Source organism: Brassica rapa, chromosome A07, assembly GCF_000309985.2.
Source record: "Brassica rapa cultivar Chiifu-401-42 chromosome A07, CAAS_Brap_v3.01, whole genome shotgun sequence".
In the NCBI taxonomy this organism is placed as follows: Eukaryota; Viridiplantae; Streptophyta; class Magnoliopsida; order Brassicales; family Brassicaceae; genus Brassica; species Brassica rapa.
In genome coordinates this window covers 3,397,534-3,420,993 of record NC_024801.2, presented here as the reverse complement: position 1 = coordinate 3,420,993, position 23,460 = coordinate 3,397,534, and the positions used below count along the sequence as shown (strand labels likewise).

Below are 23,460 nucleotides of genomic sequence, written 5' to 3'. Positions count from 1 at the left end.
CGGTTTTACTTCGAAATTGTATCACATCTAAAATCCATAAAGTAACAATATATTGTTCCGATTTAGGTTATATGGTTCCGTTCAGATATATCCGAAGTTCAATCCAAAATTGAAAAGCAAAAGATAAGAAATATGATTGGATATTTAAGGTACTCATTGAACATTTAAATACTTATATATATATATATATATATATAATTTCAATAAATATAGAATTGAATATTTGAAGTACATATTTATGTTTCATATATTTATATTTGCGATTAATTTGAAATTTTGGTCTGTTTTTGGATATTTCAGGTACTTATTGAACATTTAAATACTTATTTATATACATAATTTCAAAATAAATATAGAATTGATTATTTGAAGTACATATTTATGTTTCATATATTTATATTTGCGATTAATTTGAAATTTTGGTCTGTTTTTGGATTTTTTTGTTTTTCGAGTTCGGCTAATAATATTTTGGGTTTGGATATTTGATGTACCACACTACAAAACCTATTATGGGATTTCTTATATTTCGGATTGGGTACTGATCAAGTTTTTTTTGTTTGAGTTCGGTATTGACTTTGGATTACAAATTTTATGTCTAGACCTACATTAAATGAAGAAATAATGAGATTATATAAAAAATTTACCAAGAAATTATCTCGCGTTTATATTGGGTTTATTTAAAAATCTAATAATGACTTTAATATTGGGTTTAAGACGGATTATAAATACCATCGTCCGTATATTTTTCTCACCCATTCATATGTGTAGAAAATTTCCACTATACCATTTGTTTGTTGTGTTTTATGTTTTCTCTAATATAAACAAGTTCTAGATCGTTTTTCTTTAACCAAAAAAATGTTGGATCAACTAAATGCGTTTGGGCTTTAATTAAATTGTGAATGTAAATGACATGGGCTTTAGATATAATAAAACCCAAGGAAATGTCAATTAAATGAATAAGAGGTCATGGGGAAGTATCCCACACCGGCCAAGAAGGGTGAGAGAGAGTGATATATATGTGCTCATGTGTTATGAGTTGTTAGGAAATCTCTCCACGTGGGTTCGGGTCTTGGTGGAGGATTAGAAAATTTTCTGGACCAAATTAAACTCAATATTTTGTCATTTAAATTCTCAAAAACCACATGCATTTTATTTTGAAACGACAAGCAGTTTGTCTACAAAATAAAAACGTCATGCAGTTTATCCTCTCGAAATTTTTTAAACGAGATAAAAGAGAGTCTTGGGGAATAAGTTTCGCAACTCAACTTCTCTCGATCTCCGCGAGATTATCGCCCACGTGCATCAGCTGTTGCGGGAAGTGGGTTGTCTCCGTCTCTTTAAATATCGTCTTTCCTCTTCATTCATTTCTTAACTTTTGTCACATCGAAACCAACAGCAAAAAACCCTTAGCGTAAGTCATAAATACGAGAGTGTTTTGTAGAGTTTATAGTTCGATAGGGCGATCACGAGTGAGGCGTGATTCGTCTGCCATGATTGTATCCCGAGACTCTATATTCGTACAGTCTCGTCTCAGTAACAAAGCGAATATTTTGAGTTAAGGAAAGAGATCATATCTCGACTTCATGTCTCTTTGCGACGCAAATACGATTTTTTATCGTTCTTGTATTCGCCTTTTACATTCGTATATTTCCTTAACATCGCTTTTATTTTATCGTTTATGTCAGTCCGGTTTTCCGGATTCTACAAAAAAAAAAGATAATTTTCAAAACAGTTGTAGATTTGTATTTCCTAGACCTAATAATGTAGTGGCACTAATACTAATATGATCAATTGTTAACCTCGTAAGTGCACAATAGTGCATAGTAATACTAAACTATCGAATCCACAAAGACCAATCATATTACTATTTTTGGAGAGAAGAGAAAACTAAGACAAAAATGGTTGTTTTGTTCCTGGGAATAAAATCTAAAATCCGAGATCCAAACCAAACTCGATATGTTATCCGATATGAAATGCGAGAAAATATCCGAGTGGATTTTATAGGGTGTTACCTCAATTAAATATTTACTTTATATGATATATAAAATAAGTATTAAAACTTAAATAAATACATTAAATACCCAATTACATATAAATCATTACTTTATAATTTACTTGTTAAAATAACAAGTCTACTCTGTCTATAAGTTAATGTATATTGTTTACAAATGATATTCTTTTTATGCTTGATTTAACATTTTTTGTTATTTTATAAATTTGATGTGTGCTAGATTAACTTATATTCAATTTTTTTACTTTCGATATATCCAAACCGAACCGATATAACCTGAATCCGAATGATATATAGTTACTTTATGGATTTTAACATGTATGTACAAATTATAACCGAATCCAAAAAGTTATTAACCGATACTTATAAAATATTATTTTTGACCAACAATTACCCCCTATATATTAATAGATAAACATTTAGAAAATTATAACATGTAATTTGTACTAATTAAAAATTGTCATGCTGAGTTGTCACATAATTGAAATGTTAATTTTGCTTATGTGGCGGCTTGAGAATCAGTTGAGAAATTTTTTATATCAAAATTAAATTTTTAGGGAATGTTATATTATATAATATGTCTATTATGGACCATTCATTTATCAAATTAAAATTAATTATTATATATTCTTTCCTTAAATAAAACCTACAGAATTATCTAATATGATTAAGATATATAAGGCAATTAATTATTTTAACTAATAAAGATTTGCTAACAATATGTATACTTTATATCATTTTTAATTATTTATAATTAAAATAAATTACACAATTACATTAATCATATAATAAAAATTAAGATTTTTTTATATAGGTTGTATTTTGAATTTTTCAAAATGAGTATAAAATAATAAAACTGTTAAAAGTCACACATACACTTTTGTGATCAAGGTTTAATTTTTTTCTATAATAAAATACAATGATTATAAAATCATATGAATAAATAATTTTATTTTAATAGGTGTTTATGTTAATATATATATATATATATTTCATATCGTTTAAATTAAACTATGCATCATATAAAAATACATACTTATATTTTGATATCTGCGTTGATCATATATTGAAAAGTTAATATTTTAATTTTGAAATCTTCATTCTTGTTTTTAAATGATTATAAATTATTGAAATCACTAAACATTCCACATTGAAAAAAAATCGCTGGTCTAAAATTTTGTTACATAAATATGCAAATAATCATAAAATCATATGAGTAGAAACCTTATTTAATAAATATCCATATTAAAAGTATACTATATATTTATGTTAATATCATTTAAATTTAATTATATATCATATACGATATATAAGATTGATTGTTTTGATTTATTTATCCTAAAATAATTGCGAATAAACAAGAGCGGTTGTTTGATTTTATATACGCAAGCCAATTTATTACATAATAGTAACTAATTTTTTAGTTATTTAATATATAATTATTAGTTTATTATTTCATAATATGCATATAAACATAAAATAAGTAATAAATATAAAATATTTATTCTGCACAAGGCGCAGATCTTAACCTAAATATGTATTTATTAAATAATTTTAAATCTTAAATATTTTCTAAATTTTAGGCCAAAACAGCATAACGAAATGAGAATAAACTAAAAAAATCAATATTTATTTCGAGCAATAACCAAAATGAAAAAAATGATACAAAATTTGAAAAATATTGAAGATATATAGGATTGACACGTGAACGTAAACTTCTCGTAACCATAATTAACTTTTAAATTGCTAAATCATGATATAAAACCAAAATGACATAGTTTCATTGTAACCAAATAGTAGGCATGAGATTTTTCGGTCTCAACGTTAGGTTTTTATGTAATAAGTGATTTTTTGAAATATTTTTAAAAATGAGATCAGCTCATCAGTAAATAAATTATGTAATTAACAAAAAAACTTTTAAAAAAATTTTAAGGGCCAAAAATATTAATTCGATCAAGAATATAAATTTTATTTTTTATACGATATTTTTTAAATAATTTTCATATAAATTCGTTATGCACAAGGTGCAGGTGTTATCCAAATAAAATATTATAGTGAGAGTTAGGAGAGTGAATCCAAAATTTGAAAGCCCGAAATACCCCATCTGAATCCGAATGAATCCCGAACGTCTATGGCGCATGAGGGTTAAAATTTGTAAAATACATGCACACGTCGAGTAAAACTTTGTTGTTTTTAATTTCACACGTCACGTGTTGCGTGTGAAACTGTGTTCACATTAGTCACAGCTCGACACAACTATATTCATACAAAGTCTTGATAGTATTAACTGCGTGGAGCCAATACCTTTAAAACCAATAACTATAACTTTTTTTTTGTAACACACCAATAACTATAACCCAAACCCATTATCAAAAAACCAAATTAATTATTTTGTTATATTTATTGCTCAGCACAAAAGGTTGGGGAGATAATCAAGGAACATTAATGTTCTTGACTCGTACGAATACTCTCATGTTCAGACCATGAGACCATCATAAACTAGGAGTACTACTTTTTTCTTTTGTCTTTGTCAACAACCTCAATTAATATTTCAGCAGTTGAACGTTGTATGATTTCCTTTTTATCTACTGGCTTTTAAGACTACCATAACTACTCATCTTCTCTTCTTGTTCTTTATTGCTTATAGTGCTGAGAAATCAAATGGATCCAAATCATAATCTCCTATTTGTCTCCTTTCTTGTTCTATGCTTAGCCGTAAATGGAGTTACTGGATATGCCACCGTCACAGGATCAGTGTTTTGTGACCAATGCAAGGATGGAGAGAGATCTTTATTCGATTTCCCTGTCTCTGGTAATTAATAACAACATTTGTCAATACTTTGTTTTTGCTGTATCTCTGCTTAAGATGTGTTGTTGATTTCTTAAAGGAATCAAGGTTAGTGTCACATGTGCTGATGAAAGTGGACAAGTCTACATGTCGAGAGAAGAGACAACTAACTGGCTTGGAGGATATGTAATGAGGTTTGACGGGACACCGGATTTGAGCAACTGTTATGCTCAGGTTTCAGACAATGGAGCTCAACAACAAGGCTCAAGTAGTAGTTGCAGCATTGCTTCAGGTCCTGCACAGAAACTTAAACTATTGTTTAGCTTTTTTGGATTTGAAACGTTCGCTGCGGATGTGCTTCTTACTCAGCCGGTTCGGCCAATGTCTTATTGTCCTAAACCACCACCAGCTCCAGTAATGTCTCCTCCTCACCAAGCCCCACCGCCTCCTGAGGTTAAGCTTCCACCTTCGCCTCCTAAACCTCAAGTTCCGGTCTTGCCTCCTCCTCAGGCCCCGGTCACGAGTCCTCCTCCAGCTACATCGCCTCCTCAGTTTAAGCTTCCACCTTTGCCTCCAATCCCTCCAGTTCCATTTGTAGATCCATCAGCTTGTTCCCACCAGTGAGTTTCTCTCTAATTTATTTTTTGTTGATTAACTCTGTTTTACATACTTCCTTAACATTTGGACTTTGTGACTTATATAGGCTGTGGATAAGACCTGAGTACAGATGCTATTGGAGGGTGATAGGTCCAGACACGAAGGTGGCAGTTGCGTTCGGACTAATAGCTGGGAGGAGATATGGTACTGATATGACAGTACGTGAAGCACTAGACGGGCGAGGAGAAGCCTACAAGACTCTCTTAAGGGAAGCAACAACTGCATTACTCAATTCATACAACTCTCTTGGCTTTCCTTATAACTCCATCGCTGTCATCACACACACAAATTTGGCACTCCTCGGTAATTCTCAGCACGATGTTCTCATGACCGCTATCCGTTTCATCAAGGCTAATTCAGGGACTTGCAAGTTCACAGTTTGCAAGTGATTGGTTGTGCGGTCTTCCTATTTATATACTCCACACCTTTTTTCTTCAATTGTTCTTGTGTACGTTGGTAACACCTACTGTAAAAGTCTATCTTTGGATGCATTGGGGAATATTATTATATATATATATGCCCTTCTAGTATATGGATTACGGACAAACAGAATCAATTCTTGCATTTATGTTAAAAAGCGTAACGAATTAGGAACTAGAATTTGAATTTAGACAATACTAATACAAATTCTTATGCTACCTTCATGTGAGTCCTACGCTAGTCAATGATGCGAGTCCTAAAAATGAATATATTTGTATGACTGATCCAGAGGGGGAGACATGAACAAACATATGATAAAAGCTTTATTCATAACAGAGATCACAAGGTTCTTAGAAACATGAAAAACAACCATGGAACTATTTATCAGACAAGTAACGTGTTATGTTTTGGCTATTGGAAGACACATGCTTTCCTAGAACGTCTGGTCTTTGCTTCTCGGACACACATACTGTTCAACACGGTTTGAGGGAAAATCAAAATCAAAGATAATCAATCAGGTTGTGTACCTTTTCAACTCGCTCTAGGGTGTATTTATTAACTAGCATTTCCTCATACTCCATTGGCATTATAAAATTCATCCTAAGCGTTTGTTAAATCTTAAATTGGTACGTACGTAATGAACGTACAAATTTGATGATGAGTTATTTGAAACACCATTATTAAATAACTAGGTGCTGATCTGCGCTTTTTCCGGAGTGACGCATTTGTTGACAAACTGGGTCGAGTTTACTTTATTTGATGGGTCTTATTTGAAGGATGTAATCTCTCCTAGTTCATTGCGAGAGATGAAGCCATTCTCAATGAATTTACATGAGTAGGTTATTAAAGTAAAGAATTTGACACTTGTCCTTCAAAATGATGTCGGACTTCCATTTCGGCACGTCCAAGAGATCCGATATGTTTACCATGAACCGTCTAAAATCTCAGTTCATTAATCTACCGTTTTTGATCCGTAAACCGGATCCTAGTTTACGTTGAAAAGTGGAATCGTTGCTCCTGAAAAAGCGGGAAGCAAGCCGCCGTTTTAGATTTCGTAGACCTAATGTGATGACTTTTCGTTTGTCGTGCCATACTTCTATAAATAGATGATCATATTCTCATTTCCTCACTTCTCTTCGCGATTAAAGGTAGTTCTCACGCAAACTCTATGTTTGTGTGTAACAGCAACTGCTCGAGTTAGAACACACGAACACGGACCCCAGACGCCTTGAAAGGATGAGAGAAGTACGTTAATGTCACTCAGTACAGGCTGGATCCGAGGATATTCTGTGGGATTGAGAGTAATTCCCTTGCCAAAACTCTTGAAGATTCAAAGATGATCCTTTGTTAGTGAGTGTGTCTCATGATTGTTATCGCCCAATGCAAAGCTATCAGCTCTGCTTCCCTGGTCGTCTGTAACTTCGAAAAGGCTCTATGACTGTGACGAATAGTTCTGTCCTGATATCTCTAAGAATCCACGCTGCTCCTCTATTGACATGATTTCCAGTCCATGAAACAGCTATGTTACATTTAAGCATTCCTGGTGGCGTGCGGTTTCGTCCATCTATTCAACCGGGCAGAAGCCAATGCAGAAGCGGACCTATCAGTCTCCTCAGGATAGTTTACCTCAAGCCACACTTTGCTTCCTCTCTTACTTTTAAAACATCAATCTTTTAAAGACAACAAATCCAATAAATCAATTTTTTTAACACACAAGGATTATGAAATACGAATGAAGCATACGAGGTCAAACCCGAATAACTAGATCTGGACACTCGGTGGATTTTGAAACAACAAAAATGTAATTTTATTTTCCTTCTAATGGGCAAAAAGTTCAATCCTCTCTCAAAGATATAATGTTTTTTTTTGTATGTAATATTCTTCCCGGAAAATAAAAAAATAAAATAACAGTCTCAACAAAGAACAATGGATCTTCAATTAGCAAGATACTGCTAACAATGGCTCTCCATTGCCAGATTCCACAATCTCAATTCTCATCATTACCTGCAGCATCACATGAACTCAAGAAGCTGTTGTTGTTAAATATACTAAGAACTGTCCCCATTTTCAGAAGTTTCCAGCTTTCCATTAATCATAAGTGAATCCAAAACACTTCTTCTGCTAATACACATCCAAGTTCTTGAAGACTCATTGTTTTGGCTTGCAACAGGAACATGCCATGACCCTTTCTCTGACTCCTGATATGTACTCAAGATTTATTCAGAAAACTCCATTTCTTAAAACCGGATAAAAAGAAAAAAAAAACATGAATAGGAATAGGAATAAGATGGTGAACCTGAATGACAACAGAAAAAGGAGGCGGCATTTCAAGCTTCAGATTACCTTTCGTAAATGTATACCGAACCTACCACCAAAACCATAAACCATAAGGTAATTTTACATTCACAAGATTATATTTTTTTTTACATAAAGGGCTCATTCAGGCTTATTATACTTTATAAGGGATTATAGATTTTTACCTGATGCCTTTCTTTCCACTTTTGGAAAAAACTGTTGCTTAAGAGTTCAAAAATGTGATCTCTCATCTCATCATTTGTCACAAGCAAACACTTGAGTTTAGCAGCTGCATAGAGCCAATACCTGAAATAGAAGGAAAATGCCCAGGAGATGAGTGTAAGCAGACTCTGTTTAATAATGGGATTTTAAGAGAAGCTAAATTCATACCAATCATCGTTGAAACCTGGTGGAGTCGCATACAGGACGCCGTTGTTAATCCATTCATCAACCAGATTCCTGTGAGTTGGGTTCTCTAAAAGCGTCCTGACCCGTTTCTTATGCAAGAGAATCAGGGGCCATTTTTTATCACCACTTTTATGATATAGTTCGTTTACCACACCTTCAAGCTGCTCGGTCGCACACCTACGTTGTTAGTCTTGCACGAAGTGTATTCAAAATTTTGAAAGAAGAAAGTGACAAGTAAAGATAGATGAGAGAACCTGTGAAAGACTGAAACCGCCGTCTGCAAAATTTTGTTGATAGAGACCAATATTTGCTCCATCTACTATAGCCTCGTAATCTCCATGTTTCTCAAGCCAGTCCTGACAAAGATTCGTGTAACGTTCAGACAAAGATCAATATTTGAATACTCAAGATTCTTTGTATTTTCAGTTTTAGAAAACTACATTATAAGCACCAACTAAGTAGAATTCCACAATGGACAATAGGAGATACATACATTAACATATAATGAAATCTTAAAACACAGAAGCTAATAAGAGCATTTTCTTCTTCCTATATTACTTCCATTTTTTGATTAATTCCTGAATAAAACTCCACCGTAATTTCCTTCTTTTTTTTTTTTTGCTTATCAAAGTTAAAAGTAAGCAAAAGAAAATCTTGCAAGATTCTGTCCTAGACTTATTAGAAGCAATCTAAGAGAATCATTAATTCATTCTCTAACCTGAAACTCGCTGAAGTCCACCTTTGTCTCGGAAGAAATCATCTTTGCCTTCCTCTCCATAGCCAAAGCCACCAAAGAATCCACAAACTTCTGTGTTTCTACCTCATTGGTATCAACACAAGCCAGCTGCTCATTGCAGCTCAAACATCTTCCGGTCGAGCTAACATTATCTTTCTTCACAATCCATTTACCTTCCCCAACCCATCCACGCCCATGCCACCCACCTCCATTCCTCAAAACAGCTTCCCTAAGCATCTCAACATCAGAGCCAATCCCATCACTACTAACCTCTCCAGCTTTCTCTCCACAGAACCAGTCCTCTATAACTTTCGATGTCTCTTCACAAACGCATCCAACAGATTCCCTAAGTTTATGTAAATATCTATAAACCTTGTTTTCTCGGCTCGTGGCAGCGCTTGCCTTCAACAAAGCCGAGATCTCAGCCTCCTCTAGTGCAATGCCTGCAGCTTCCATGTGCTCTTCCACCTCATAACCCTTCTCAGCCTCCAACCTCTCGCAGAAACAGAGCAAAGCAGGCGCATAGGTTCTGAGACGGGGAATCGATGTGCCGCCAACAGAAGCAAAGTCCTTAACAATCTCGAAAGCGTAATCTCCATCACCCTTAGCAGAAGCCAGACGAGCGACTGAAGTGACGGTTGCCTCATTAAGAGTTAACCCGGAAGTGACCATACGGTCAAAAATCTGGTAGCCACGTTCAACAGCAAGGGTTTGAAGACAAGGGTCGCTAATGGAAGCCGAGCATAGGTAAAGAAGGGTCTGAAAATGTTGCTGGTTTAGTCGGACTTCGTTGGAAGCCACGGCTGCATCATAAAGAGCTAATGCAGCTGAGAGATCCTTAGACTTGGAGCATGAGTTGAGATTGAAGAGGAGATTCTTTTCCGGGTTCTTGTTTGCCTTCCTCTTCTTGTTGGGGTTTGAAGGGCTTTCGTCGTCCTGGCGAGAGCGGCGTTGACCATTAGCAGCCATCAAATAGTAGCACAAGATTTGCACCCTAAACCCTCCTGACCAGCATTAAGAGAGCTGAAATAAACCAATAAACAACATATATGCTTGAAAAGTCTAAGTACTCAGCGTTATCAAGGCAAGTTTATCAAAGAATATAAATCTGAAAGTATCAATTGAATTCATAACAAAGATCCACCAAATATCAAAACTTTTTGAACTGTACCGGTACAGTTTATATGATTCCACGGTGGATACTATGTTTCAATTTATATGGGCAGTTTTTAGACAGAGCATGCAGTAGTAATACTATTTCTTGTTCCTAAGACAGAGCATAGAGAGTTTACCGTGTTTGAAGTAGACGATACACTCGAAGAAGAGCCGGCGGGGTTAGGTGATTAGACGGTGGAACAACGTCGACGGGCGGAGAAGAGAGAGACCACGAATTCGACTCGAGACTACGGCGGCGACTCGCTGAACAAAAAAAAGAATTTAAAGGTAACCGGATCGCCTATCTGGTCACTGGATACATAACGGGTGGATCATTAAGGCGACCCGGTCTGCAGATTTGTGGTTTTTTTATTAATTAAAACTAATTAGAGAAATTGTATATATTATCACTTTCCTAATAGGCTAATACCATTTTTGGTTACTTTTAATACACGCTTATATATTATTTACGGATCTTTTAAATAGTTATAACTTCAATTTTATATTAACTAGAGGACTTTTCCGCACTACGCGTAGATTATATACTATAATTTTTTCTACAAATGTTTTTTTAATATTCTGTTTTACTTGTTTTATTTTCTTTTATATTTGAAGTATAGTTTTCATATTTATTCTGTATGTATAATCATAAAATTCACATAAGGTTCCAACATTTAGAGAATGAATTGTTTGATTTAGAACTTTAACAAAGTTTTTGTATGTTATAATTTTATATGACATGATAGTCATTGTTACTCTAAGTTTTGAGTAGTTGCATATTCACTTAAACTAAATATTTTAAATTTAAGTAACCCACAAGAAAAAGGAAAATTTGAATATTAATTTTACTTTTGGCATAATAGAGAAAAAGAATAATAGTATGCGACTTTTGTTTTGAGAAAGGGCATGAGTTTGAAAGATTTATAAGCATTATTGTTTATTCAAAATGGTTCAATTTGTCACCAAATGAATTACGTAAGGATTTGGTATAGTCTAAAAAACTATAATTTTTTACTTTCGGTGTGTTTCTATTAGGTGAAGTTGGTATATAATATTTTTTGTTGGTTATGATGTTTTTTTTTAAATATTTTTTAAAACTTTTTGTAGACAACATGCGAATCTCTTTCCAAAAATCACATAGAGTTTTGATTCCTTCTTTGGTAATAGAAAGTTAAAAACTTATATTTTTGGTAAAATAAAGTTACAAAATATTTTGGTAATGGTTATTTCATAGTGATTTTTTGCATTTATGAATTTCACTTTTTGTTTGTTGTTGTGTCTCATATTTATATTTCTATAGCTTTTAGCAATTCTTATTGAATCTGGTGTTAATTATTAACTGTACACTATTTAAATATATGAGAAATATAGTATTGTAATAGTGTTTGGAAATTTTTTTATCCAAAACACTTAAACATTCATCAAATATAAAAATAAATAATTATTTAATTGTGTATATTATATTTTTTAGTTATTTATTATCTGTCATTTGTCATTTATGTTGTTTAATACTTTTATCTCCTTTTATATTTTGTTTTCTTTAATTATTATGATAATGTTTGTGTATTATATATACATAAATAAAATTTAATGTTCATCAAACAAAATATATGCAGTAGGAAGTTTGTTTATTTTAGTTCAGAGTGTGAATTCTTAATATTCATAATATTAATGTTAAATATTTAGTATAAGTAAAAAAATTTTATCTTTTGGGCTTCTATTTAAAATGATCCATTAAATTATTACTTATCATATTAAAACTAATTCATTATAATTTACTGCATATGTTTTGGTTAAATTATTTTATTCATTAAATTCTTTATTTCACCCACTTACTCATATCAAATAAATAATGTATTGTATTTTTCTTTATTGTATATGTGTTACTAAAAACACAATATTAAGTGGTCATCTTGATATAGAACCATAGATGAAATTCTATTTGGGAGTTGAGGAAACCAAAACTATTATTTGTTACTTAAGCTTAAATCTTGAACAGTTTGAATAGTTGAGTATTATCTTACATTCCTTAATACTTAAGTCATTATATAAAGATAAAATTTAGCTTTTTCAAGCAATAATAAAATTCTGTATAGGAATACAAAACCGGAAAAAAAAAACAAATTGACAATCTATAAACTGTAAAATCTCATTGTTCTTCTCCGACATTAGCATGATCAAAACATGAAACAAATATTTCTTATTCTTCAAGTGCAGCATTCACCAGATGTTTTTTTTTTCACCAGACGTTTCTTGTAATACAATTGTTCAAAAACAACAAAGTGAATGTCTATATAATTGCCTATCCCCAAGCCTTTGGTGAATGCTTTCTTCTTGGTGTGTTATGTTCCATTACCTAACATTAAACCAATTTAAAAAAGCAAAACTATATTTACCTACTTACTCAATATACTCTTATGGAATATTATTTGATTACTACAATATAAAATCACTAAAACTAATCACCTTGGAGCTCAAAGATGTAAATTAAGAAAATATACATTTTCTGTTATCATTTGAAGAAAATAATTTATAAAATTATTTTAAGTTCTCAGAATGTATATTACATGATTGTTTTTTACTATTTTTAATTATATGGAGTTTCAGAACCCTTAGATGCTTAGCATATGTGTAATAGTCTGTATATTTTATATTTATATCACATGTTTAATTTTCAGTTTGATTTCTTAGTCAGGCTTTTATATACAAAACACTGAAAGATTTTAAACCAAACACCAATTTGAATTGGAAAGAACACGTAACTGGAATTTGAAGACTCTTTATATAGTTTTCAAATTTGATTGACAAAATTTGTTTCCAAAATAATCTAATACCACTTGAAATTATAAGTCAACCAAGTCATATGGTCGTTATATATATTAATATTTGTCTTTTTCATAATGTATAGATCATTGTGAATGTGAAATTTTCATCTTTGTATTTATATATCTTAGCTTCAGTTCCTTATTTAGTAAAGAACTTATGGAAAATTATGACGAAGATGACATATACGCAAACAACTATAAAGCATACACACGTCCCGTCATGCCATTGCAGCACACAATTCTATATAACATACACACTGATGTGTTTCAAAAATAAACATACACACTAACGTCATGCCATTGCAGCCAAAAACAAAGAAGCAGCAAAGAGGAGTTGGTTCGTCGAAGTCAAATAAGTTCCAATATATATAAAAGCTGAACAAAGAAAAAAAAAGTATAAATGCCCTTTTACAGTTAAAAAAAAAAATAAATTAAACTTATTCCAGCAAACATAATTTGTCATGTTTCTAACTGTAGGAGAAGACGTGAAGTGGTCTTTATTACTCTCTTCATGAAACTCTTCACCTCTTGGATCCATACACAATGATTTTGTGATTCTTGAGCTTGATTTTACATATTATCAACTTTGCTTTCTGATTCTCCGAGCATTGACAGCATCTTATGAAATTGATTCCCAGCTAATGCATTTTCCTCTTCAATCAGTTTGACTCCATCACTTTAGGTTTTCCACAAGACACTTATATATTCATCAAATATAAAACAAAATAATAACCTGATTTTTTAGTCCAAAATCATTATTTATGTTTTGCTAGTGAAACCGGGTAATCAGGATGACACAACACACCTCCTGACATTACTTGATATGCATCAGTTTCTTGGAACGCTATTGCTACGTTATCTCCAGCTCTTGCAATGGTGAAACCCTGAGAGTCATGCTCCAGAGAAGCAAGATTTCTTGATCTCCCGATGTCATAACCATTACCTAGCAGAATGTTCCAGTAATGTAAGCCATTAGTTGAAGCAGACTCATTAGTATCATTAAACAATATACTAAAAGCACATCCATAAGAAAGTTTTTCGATTTAAAGCTAATGACAACAAAGAGAACTTGTAAACCCATAACACCTAAACATAACTTGTACACGAAGCAGTAGTTCTGTTTAAGGATACTAATGAAAAACAAACGAAGTGAGTGCTCTGTTAAACCCTTGTTGAGCGAATCTGGTCTGAGTCAAACTCTCTCAAAGACTGTAACTTTAACTGTCTCTGTGTCTCTCTTCATCTCTGTTGCAAACTTGTGTTCCAACTTTCCGACATGTCGTTGTGTACATCTAATCTCCACCCTTCATCTTCTTCTATCAATCTCTTCTCCAACAACAACAACTCCCCAAAACCATCTCTCAGCTCTCTCCGGTTCTCCACCTCTACTTCTCCCTCTTCCTCTGTTGCTCCTCTCCGTTTCGCCACCACCAACCACGCCCTTAGCTCTCCGTTCCCTTTAAACCATATCCAAAGCCGCCAACTTTGGCTTCGTTGCGTCACGTCAGAGTCCGAGCCCTCTATTTCAGTTGCTCCCGGTGGTAACGGCGGCGCTGGTAAGTTCCAGCGATACCCTTTTGCTCGCTTAATATTCAGTGTACTAACTTCGTTTCAGTTACTGCAGAAGAGAGAGTGATAGTTCTTGTAATCGGTACCGGAGGGAGAGAACACTCCCTTTGTCACGCCTTGAAACGCTCTCCTTCCTGCAACTCTGTGCTATGCGCGCCTGGAAACCCCGGCATCACGAGCTCCGGAGACGCTACATGCGTACCTGACCTCGACGTATCAGACAGCTCAGCTGTCATCTCCTTCTGTCGAAAACAGAATGTGGGTTTAGTCGTTGTTGGTCCTGAAGTGCCTCTTGATTTCGATCGTATCACTGAGATGCGTTTCTACAGCCAACTTGATTTGAAAGGATTTAGGTTTAGACGTAGTGCTTTATATAGGAGGAGGATCAACAGGAGGTGAAACAAAACAATCAAGAAGAGTTTATAGATCATCATTGATTGATCAGTAGTGTCTCAAGGTAACTGAAAGTTCTGAGTTTCAGAGAAGAAGACGAAGTGGAAGAGTCGGGGAAGATCATTGATTCTCAAAAATTTAGAGGAAAAACAAAGGTTTGGCAAAGCGGAGCTGGTATGGGCTGAGTTAAAACGTTAACTAAAAAAAAAGAGAAAAATACCAAAATAGCACTAAATCAAGTTTTTGTTTCCAAACTAGCACTCAAGGCCAAAAGTCACAAAATAGCACTCAATGGGTGGGGTTTAGGGTTTAGAGTTTAGGGTTTAGGGTTTAGAGTTTAGGTTTTAGGGTTTAGAGTTGAGAAGTGAGGTTTTGGGGATAAGATTTCAAATTTTGAAAAATAAAAAAAATTTAAATTTTTCAAAAGATAAAATGCTATTTTGGTCATTTTAGTTTTTGAGTGCTATTTTTGTGATAAAATGCTCTTCATCAGTAGAAACGATTCTGAAATGGCGGAGATCTAATCTCTTATTGGTCGATTTTTTTTGAGGACGTGGCAGCCTCTTCATTAAATATATTTAGCTTTTAGTATTGTTAGATTACAAAATGAAATTACTTAGGTATCATTTCGTAACTTATACTTATTGCTTTTTGTTTTGTGCACTTTTTTTGTGCACACTTATTCTTATTGCGCATTCTTAGACAAACTATACAAAAATTTTAGTCTAAAATTTTAGTTTTTTTTATTTTTTTTACGTCGTCTAAAATTTTATTTATCTAGAACATTTATTAAGGTTACATTAAAATAGTACTAATGCATTTTTCGGACCAAACACATTAACTCATGTGTACGTACAAATCATGTGGACCAAATATTAACTTTTACAAGAATGTAACGTAAATATTAACTTTCAAGCAAATAAAGTAAAACCACTATCGAACGTATGGGAAAATGGCCAATTCCTCCATAAACTAACGACTCCCGGTTTTTTAACACACAAACTTTAACGCCAAGCCAAAACCCACACGAACAATTTTATTTTTTTAATTACATACACAAACTTTTGATTTTAACCTAATTGCCACAAACCGTAAACGGTGTTATGTTAGCCGTCAACGGTTTAATGACATGTCTGATTTGGTTTAGTTTCTCATATAATTCTGGTTAAACCAAACAAAAAATCACGTCATTTTGGTCTTCTTCTTTAATAGGAGATAAAATAAGAATTAGGTTTCACGACAAAAACAGAAAAGGGAGGGTAAAAAGATTTTCTGTAGAATGAGAGTGATTCTAATCGGTATTCTCATTAGCTAGAGACGTGTTTTTTGCAATTGGTGGATTGGGACCAAACAAAGCTCGAGAATGAGGTAAGTGAACTTTGGTTATCTCTGAAATTCTCAAAATCAGGTCGTTTTACTCTCCTTTTGATGGCCTGCTGTTTATTTTGCAGTAGCAACATATTTTTGGAGTGTGAAACAGAGAGAGACGAGGCAGGGATGGAAGAAAATGAAAGAGATGCAGAGAGATATGAGTATGAAAGAGATACTGAGAGAGATAGGTCTCCATGTTATGAAGAAGCAAGAGTTGAGAGAAATGTGAGGGATTTTGTGGATGAAGATGTTGATTTGTTTGCTACACCTGTTGGCTCAGATGATGATCAAGATGGTAATGAAGGAGAAGGCTACTTCACATACAAGAAAGGCAGTGGTGAGCTTCAGTTAAAACAAGCCTTTGATAGTTTACAGGCTTTCAAGCAAGCAATGGTAGATTATGTGTTAAAACATGGTTGGAATGTGAAGTATGTCCGTTGGGATAAAGACAAATCTGAACTCAAATGTGCTAGTGAAGCAGAAGAAGGAGAAGAAGCTTGTATGTGGAGGATATACTGCTCCTATGAAGCACCATTGCAAAAATGGATGGTTAAAGTGTATGTAAAGGATCACAGTTGCAGTAAAAGTGGGTACTCAAGGCTGATTACACAAGAAGTCATTGCCAAGTTGTTTAAAAATGATCTTAGAGACGACCCCAAGATAATGCCAAAGGAGATATTGGTTGATATTCAGAAGCGTTGGGAATTGACGGTGACCATAGATCAGTGTAGAAATGCAAAGACAAGGGCTTTAGAAATGATCAAAGAGGAGAATGATCAACAATTCTCAAGGCTTAGAGATTATCGGGTAGAGTTGTTAGAGTAAGTGTTTCATGTTTTGTATTTATAAATGTCATGTTTTGTCTTTATTTGAACTTAATATTTATTTGTTTTTACTAGGTCCAATGAGGATTCAACGGTAGAGCTCGAGACGTTCAATGGAGATGATGGTTCAGATGTTTTCTATAGATTTTACGTTTGCTTTGCTGCATTGAAGAAGACTTGGTGTGCTCACTGTCGACCGATATTTGGTCTTGATGCATGCTTCCTCAAGTGCACAACAAAGGGTCAGTTGTTAGCAGCTGTTGGCAGAGATGCAAATAACCAAATGTTTCCTATAGCGTGGGCTGTTGTTGACGTCGAGAGTGAAGACAATTGGGTTTGGTTTATTGAGAAATTGCAGACGGACCTGAATCTCCACGATGGTGAAGGCTTTACTATCATATCAGATAGACAAAAAGTAATAATATCAAAGTTTTTATTTATTTTCAGAGCTTATTTATGTTAGTATGAGGATAAAAACAAAGCTTTTCTTTATTTTCAGGGGTTACTTAATGCAGTATCAAATATCTTGCCAATGGTTGAGCACAGGATGTGTGCAAGACATATTTACGCAAACTTAAAGAAGAAACATCCACATAGAACTGACATGAAAGGCAAATTCTGGAAGGTCGCCAAGAGCTACAACATGGCGCAGTACAACAAGAGGGTGGATGAGGTGAAGGCATATGACATGAGTGTATATGATTCGATGATGATGAAGAATCCCAAAAATTGCAGCCTCGCCTTCTTTACTCCATCCTCGACTTGTGATGATGTAAGCAACAACATATCTGAGTCTTTTAATTTTGCGGCAATTATGTGTTGTGGTCTTTCTATGAATGGAAAATCTGAAGATAAACCATTCCCAAGCTCTCTTGTTGTAGAAACAGAGAAACCTGCGAGAGAGAAAACTACCGTGGAAGTTGAATATATTAAATCTGAGAACTTGAATAATATCTTTCTATATTCCACAAGGAACCAATGATGCATATGCTGTAATCCGTCTTCTCTGTGCTGAAGTCTGTGACTTTTTTTTTACTTTATTATCTCCTAAAAGTAAATTAAAATATGGAAGTCTCATCTTACGATGATAATTCCTTTTTGCTCCGTCGTCGTGAAAGCTATGTTGTCGTAAATCTTAATATTGATTTAATCCCTAAGTGAAGAAGAAAAGCAATACAACGTCGTTTTCCTCTTTATTTAACCAGATTTAAATGAGAGATTAAGGCTGTTGACGGCTAACATAACAACGTTTACGGTTTGTGTCAATTAGGTTAAAATCAAAAGTTCATGTATGTAATTAAAAATATAAAGTTGTTCGTGTGGGTTTCGGCTTGGCATCAAAGTTCGTGTGTTAAAAAACCGGGGGTTGTTAGTTTATGGAGGAATCGACCATTTTCCCATCGAACGTATATCACATCTTTTCCATATATCGTAACTATAATTATACTGATATATATATAAGATATACTTTTTTTTTATATTAGATACAACTATATGCATCGATTGTCACATATTATATAATTATTTTGTACATATATGTTTGTTATTTGAATTCTCATGTATCCTCTATATTGACTATACCATTGAAAAATGCTTAGCTACTAATTATAAATAGTAATTATGGTTAGTTAGGATTCAAAATTAAAAATTAACAGAATATGTAATAAGTAATGAATATCTTACCTTATGGACAACCAATATATAATAAGCTTTTATTGTGTGTTACATCAATATTTTAAAAGATACTGAAGTATTCATTATTAGGTTATAGTATATATGCTTTAATACAAAATCATCTATCTATACTATTATTTGCGAAGTAAAATTTTGGAATCGAGCTCTCACATTGAAAGTTAGAGCGGTTAATATCTATAATACCCTTAATGAATTTTATATATAATTAATTATATAATCAAAAACTAATTTTTATTAATAATATTAAATTTTAAAAAATAAGATAATTCTTATATATTGTGCTGTTATCTTAAAACATATTTTTCAATTATAAAATTTAGAAATAAAATATAAAACAATTATAATAAATTCAGTAGTTAAAGTCAATGTTATCTTTAATAAATTTTAATTAAACATATATATTTAATTAGATTTTGTCATATATTATATATATATATGTTTGATTTAATTTTTTTGAAAACATAAATAACAAGATATTATTCTGGTTTTTGAATTAATAAAAAATAAACTAATAAATATTTTTTTTTAAAAAAGAACTAATAAATATTTGTAAAACGATTAAGCCCGCATATGCGGGTAAGACACCTAGTTTAAAATAAATACCAAATGTGGCGTTTTAATTTACCAAAATGGAATTGTGATCTGAAATTTACCAAATGTGGTTCTTATTAATTTGCCTCACAAACCCAATCCCCCTTCAGCAAAATGACCAAAGTTTCTATAATACACAAACTTAAATTATATAGTTACAAAAACTTAATTCTAAGCCCATCGTTCTACAAGACTTTGTCCATTAATTATAAATCCTTAACTGGTCCATTAATTCAATGCACCTTATTCATTTGTCCAAATAATTATTTACAGCAACCGATATTTCACTTTTATAATGTAACAATAAATTATATGCTTGATTCTACGATATTTAATGGGAATATCGCATAAAAATTTTGAAAGTATCACTTACTCATACTTTAAATTTTAAAGTTTTTTCACGAATACTTTTAACCTTTAAAGTGATATTTGCATCACAAAAAAAACATCCAAAGTAAAAAAATTGACAGGTTGTACGGGTAAAAAAATCATGTGTCGAGTTTTTATGAAAAAAAATTATTTAATTAATGAAATTGACAAAAAAATTAAGTAAAAAACTCATAAATTAAATGAAAATAAATAAAAATAAATAAAAAATCGTAAAATTAAATAAAATTCAGAAAACCAAAAAATTAAATTAAAAATCAGAAAATTAAATAAATATTTAGAAAACTAAATAAAAATAAAAGATTAAAATAAAAAGAATAAATTAAAATACAGAAAAACTGAATAAAATTAAAAAATTTAGAAAATTCAAAACAATTTTTTTTAATTAAAATATTTTGTTAAGAAATTATATTAGATTCAACAATAACAGTTTCAAATATATCATTAATACCAATGATGGTTTCTCACGTAACCATTAACAATGAAGGTTTTTGGCATATCTCCAATGATAATTTCAGACATAATCGTTGAAAATGATTTTGTTTTTATTTTGAATTTTGGAATTTTCAAATTTTTTTTGAAATTTATAATTATTTTTAATTTTTTTTCGTATTTTAGTTTGATCTTATTTATTTTTGATTTTTTAATTATTTTGTACTTATTTAATTGTCTGATTTATAAAAGAAAGTTTCTGAATTTTTATTCAATTTTATGAGTTTGTTGTTAAATTTTCTGATTTTATATAATTTACCAATCCGTGTTCAAAAAAAAAAAAATTTACTAATTTTTACTGATTTTTGTTTATTTATTAATTGAATTACTATTTTTTTGAAAATCATATTGACACATCATTTTTTGCATGTACAGTCAGTCAACTTTTTTACATTTCGAGGTTTTTTATATGAAAACGTCAATTAAAAGGTTAAAAGTGTAAGTCAAAAAATTTCAAAGTTTAAATTGTTAGTAAGTGGCACTTTAAAAGTTTAATGTGATTTTCCCGATATTTAATTAAAACTCTTATATAATTTTAACCCTGCACAAAGCGCATACCTCTATCTAGTTTACACTTAAAAGTTTAGATTTGACGGGTATAGTTTATGATTTTAATAAATATTTAAAAACAATTTTAAAAAAATTAAAAAATAGTTTGGAAAACAATTTCGAATCTCAAAATATAAATCTCGAAAATATTTTTTTTAAAACTCTCGAAAAAATAAATTTAAAAAAGTTTGAATTTGAAAATTATATAAAAAGATATTTTCTTTTCTTTTATTTTATTGTTTGTTGAAATAATTATTTATTTTATATATCTCCAAAACAAGTTAAGAATGGTTTTGAACTCCTTAACAAAGAAGACATTTGCGAAAATACTTAATGAACGAAACATGAACAATGGTACCAAATATGCTGTAAAGTGAAATTTCCCCAACTAAATAAGGTGTTGATTGGTTAAACTAGTTTTTGGTTTCTAGATTTTAGCTTTAGATATTTAGATTTTTGTTTTTTTTCCAGATTTTATTTCTAATTTTCAGCTTGTGCTTTTGGTTTTTTTATTTATTTTCAGAAAATAACCAGTACATTATTTGTTTGCCAAAAATAAAAAATACATTATTTTGAAGTAATACGAAATATAAATAAAATATTAATAAATTACCATTAAATTTATCAAATTATAAATATTTTAATTTAAAAATAAATAAATTAACATGTTTTAAGTTATTGTATTTTAATATTATACTAAAATATAATCATTTAAAGATCTTATAATATCAGTAAATTAGTAAAAAAATTATAATTTTGAAACTAATTATACATTTTCATATATTAATATTTAAAAAAAACTTGAATATTTTACTGTCAAGATTAATAAAATATATTATTTTATTAAAATACATTAGGTTTTATAATTTAGTTATTTTTAATATGTCTAATAATTATTACAAATTGGTTTATAATTTAATTTATAGAAATTAATAACTAATTATTTACAATTAATTAATATTATATGTAAATATCTTAATTTATTTTACATATATGAAATAAAATAGATTATTTTACATTATTCTTTAAATAAAATTTCTGTCCAAAATGTTTTATGAGAATTTTATCTTTGTAAAAATATTATTTATTAACTCATAATTAATTAAAATGTAGTATGTCTACAAAAAGAAACAAAATTCGTTTTTTTATAAAATCTCAAAAACTTGGTTTTGGATTTTTCTTCATAAATTTGGTTAAACTTTTCAAAAAAACTAGTTTCTCTATTTTTTAGAGAATCTATTTATCAGAAATATGGATTGGCAAATCAAATGTTTTTTTACAAAAATTTAAACTAAAAGCTAAAACTTGATTGGATGAAAAATGGTTTTTGGAACAAATAAAATAAAACCACAAACAAGCATCACTAAAAATATAATCTTGCGTCATCTACATAAAATATTAGTATTGAGCAGCACTGTTTAATATCATATGCAAGTAGAGCGGTCGAATAAGACTCTTATCTAATAAAAATATTATTATAGATCCCTTATATATTAATAGAGAAACATTAAAAAAATTATAACATATAGTTTGTATTAATTAAAAAAGTGTCCAGCTGAGTGATCACGTAATTAGAATGTTAATTTTGCTTACGTACTTGAGAATCAATTGAGAATTTTGTTAGTCCAAAATTAAATTGCTAGGGAATGTTTTATTATATAGTATGTCCATTATGGACCATTCATTTATCAAATTGAATTTTTTTCTTAAATAAAACATACGAAATTATCTAATGTGATTAAGATATATATGACAATTAATGATTTAAATAATAAAAATTTGCTGACAATCTGTATACTTTCTATCATTTTGTTTAATTACTTATTATTAAAATAAATTACATAATTATATTAATCATATAATAAAAATTTAGATTTGTTTGTATATGTTGTATTTTGAATTTTTCAAAACGAGTATAAATTATTGATACTGTTAAAAGTCTCACATAAACTTTTGTGACCAAGATTTAAATTTTTTTCTATAATAAGATACAATAATTATAAAACCAAACAAATAAATAATTTTATTTTAATAGGTGTTTATGTTAATATATATATATATATATATATATATTTCATATCGTTTAAATTAACTATATACATCATATGAAAATACATACTTATATTATGATATCTACGTTGAACATATATTGAAAAGTTAATATTTTAATTTTGAAATCTTCATTGTTTTTTTAATAATTATAAATTATTGAAACCACTAACATTCAACATTAAAAAAAACTCGTTGGTGTAAAATTTTGTTACACAAATATGCAAATAATCATAAAATCATAT

General features: G+C 30.9%; 3 protein-coding genes and 1 long non-coding RNA gene across 6 annotated transcripts; 2 read left to right on the top strand and 2 right to left on the bottom strand.

Moving 5' to 3' along the window:
- Positions 1-187: 187 nt before the first annotated feature.
- Positions 188-23,224, bottom strand: LOC117126638. The gene is made up of 2 exons (XR_004449301.1): positions 22,884-23,224; positions 188-2,657 (listed from the first exon to the last, which is right to left on the bottom strand). It is a non-coding gene; the product is annotated as an uncharacterized LOC117126638 (long non-coding RNA).
- On the top strand, positions 4,518-6,024 carry LOC103846033 (protodermal factor 1). Its single transcript, XM_009122961.3, has 3 exons — positions 4,518-4,823; positions 4,900-5,419; positions 5,503-6,024. The coding sequence occupies exons 1-3, from the start codon at positions 4,673-4,675 to the stop codon at positions 5,843-5,845; spliced, it is 1,014 nt and encodes a 337-aa protein (XP_009121209.1). The 5' UTR covers positions 4,518-4,672; the 3' UTR covers positions 5,846-6,024.
- LOC103846032 (proteinaceous RNase P 2) lies at positions 7,660-10,859 on the bottom strand. Of its 2 annotated transcripts, none has more exons than XM_009122959.3 (7): positions 10,608-10,859; positions 9,298-10,338; positions 8,834-8,935; positions 8,562-8,740; positions 8,357-8,477; positions 8,173-8,241; positions 7,660-8,074 (listed from the first exon to the last, which is right to left on the bottom strand). In XM_009122959.3, exons 2-7 carry the CDS (start codon positions 10,282-10,284, stop codon positions 7,925-7,927), a joined length of 1,608 nt encoding a protein of 535 aa, XP_009121207.2. In that variant the 5' UTR covers positions 10,285-10,338; positions 10,608-10,859; the 3' UTR covers positions 7,660-7,924. The 2 variants fall into 2 exon arrangements, with proteins under 2 accessions (XP_009121207.2, XP_033131096.1); XM_033275205.1 differs by having other exon boundaries at positions 9,298-10,309; positions 10,595-10,611.
- LOC103846242 lies at positions 14,826-19,431 on the top strand. Of its 2 annotated transcripts, none has more exons than XM_033275206.1 (4): positions 14,826-14,851; positions 14,920-17,449; positions 17,528-17,867; positions 17,952-19,431. In XM_033275206.1, exons 2-4 carry the CDS (start codon positions 16,686-16,688, stop codon positions 18,432-18,434), a joined length of 1,587 nt encoding a protein of 528 aa, XP_033131097.1. In that variant the 5' UTR covers positions 14,826-14,851; positions 14,920-16,685; the 3' UTR covers positions 18,435-19,431. The 2 variants fall into 2 exon arrangements, with proteins under 2 accessions (XP_033131097.1, XP_018510909.2); XM_018655393.2 differs by lacking the exon at positions 14,826-14,851 and having other exon boundaries at positions 16,192-16,625; positions 16,709-17,449; positions 17,952-19,360.
- Positions 23,225-23,460: the final 236 nt, after the last annotated feature.

Excerpts from the sequence above, each read along its gene's own strand:
- LOC103846033 (XM_009122961.3), top strand. The coding sequence starts at position 4,673 with ATGGATCCAAATCATAATCTCCTATTTGTCTCCTTTCTTGTTCTATGC. Across the intron at positions 4,824-4,899 it reads ATTCGATTTCCCTGTCTCTG|GAATCAAGGTTAGTGTCACA; the intron begins GTAATTAATAAC and ends GATTTCTTAAAG. Across the intron at positions 5,420-5,502 it reads CCATCAGCTTGTTCCCACCA|GCTGTGGATAAGACCTGAGT; the intron begins GTGAGTTTCTCT and ends TGACTTATATAG.
- LOC103846032 (XM_033275205.1), bottom strand. Across the intron at positions 8,936-9,297 it reads TGGACTTCAGCGAGTTTCAG|GACTGGCTTGAGAAACATGG; the intron begins GTTAGAGAATGA and ends AATCTTTGTCAG. Across the intron at positions 8,242-8,356 it reads AGTGGAAAGAAAGGCATCAG|GTTCGGTATACATTTACGAA; the intron begins GTAAAAATCTAT and ends TTTTGGTGGTAG.
- LOC103846242 (XM_033275206.1), top strand. The coding sequence starts at position 16,686 with ATGGCCTGCTGTTTATTTTGCAGTAGCAACATATTTTTGGAGTGTGAA. Across the intron at positions 17,450-17,527 it reads TATCGGGTAGAGTTGTTAGA|GTCCAATGAGGATTCAACGG; the intron begins GTAAGTGTTTCA and ends TGTTTTTACTAG. Across the intron at positions 17,868-17,951 it reads TCATATCAGATAGACAAAAA|GGGTTACTTAATGCAGTATC; the intron begins GTAATAATATCA and ends CTTTATTTTCAG.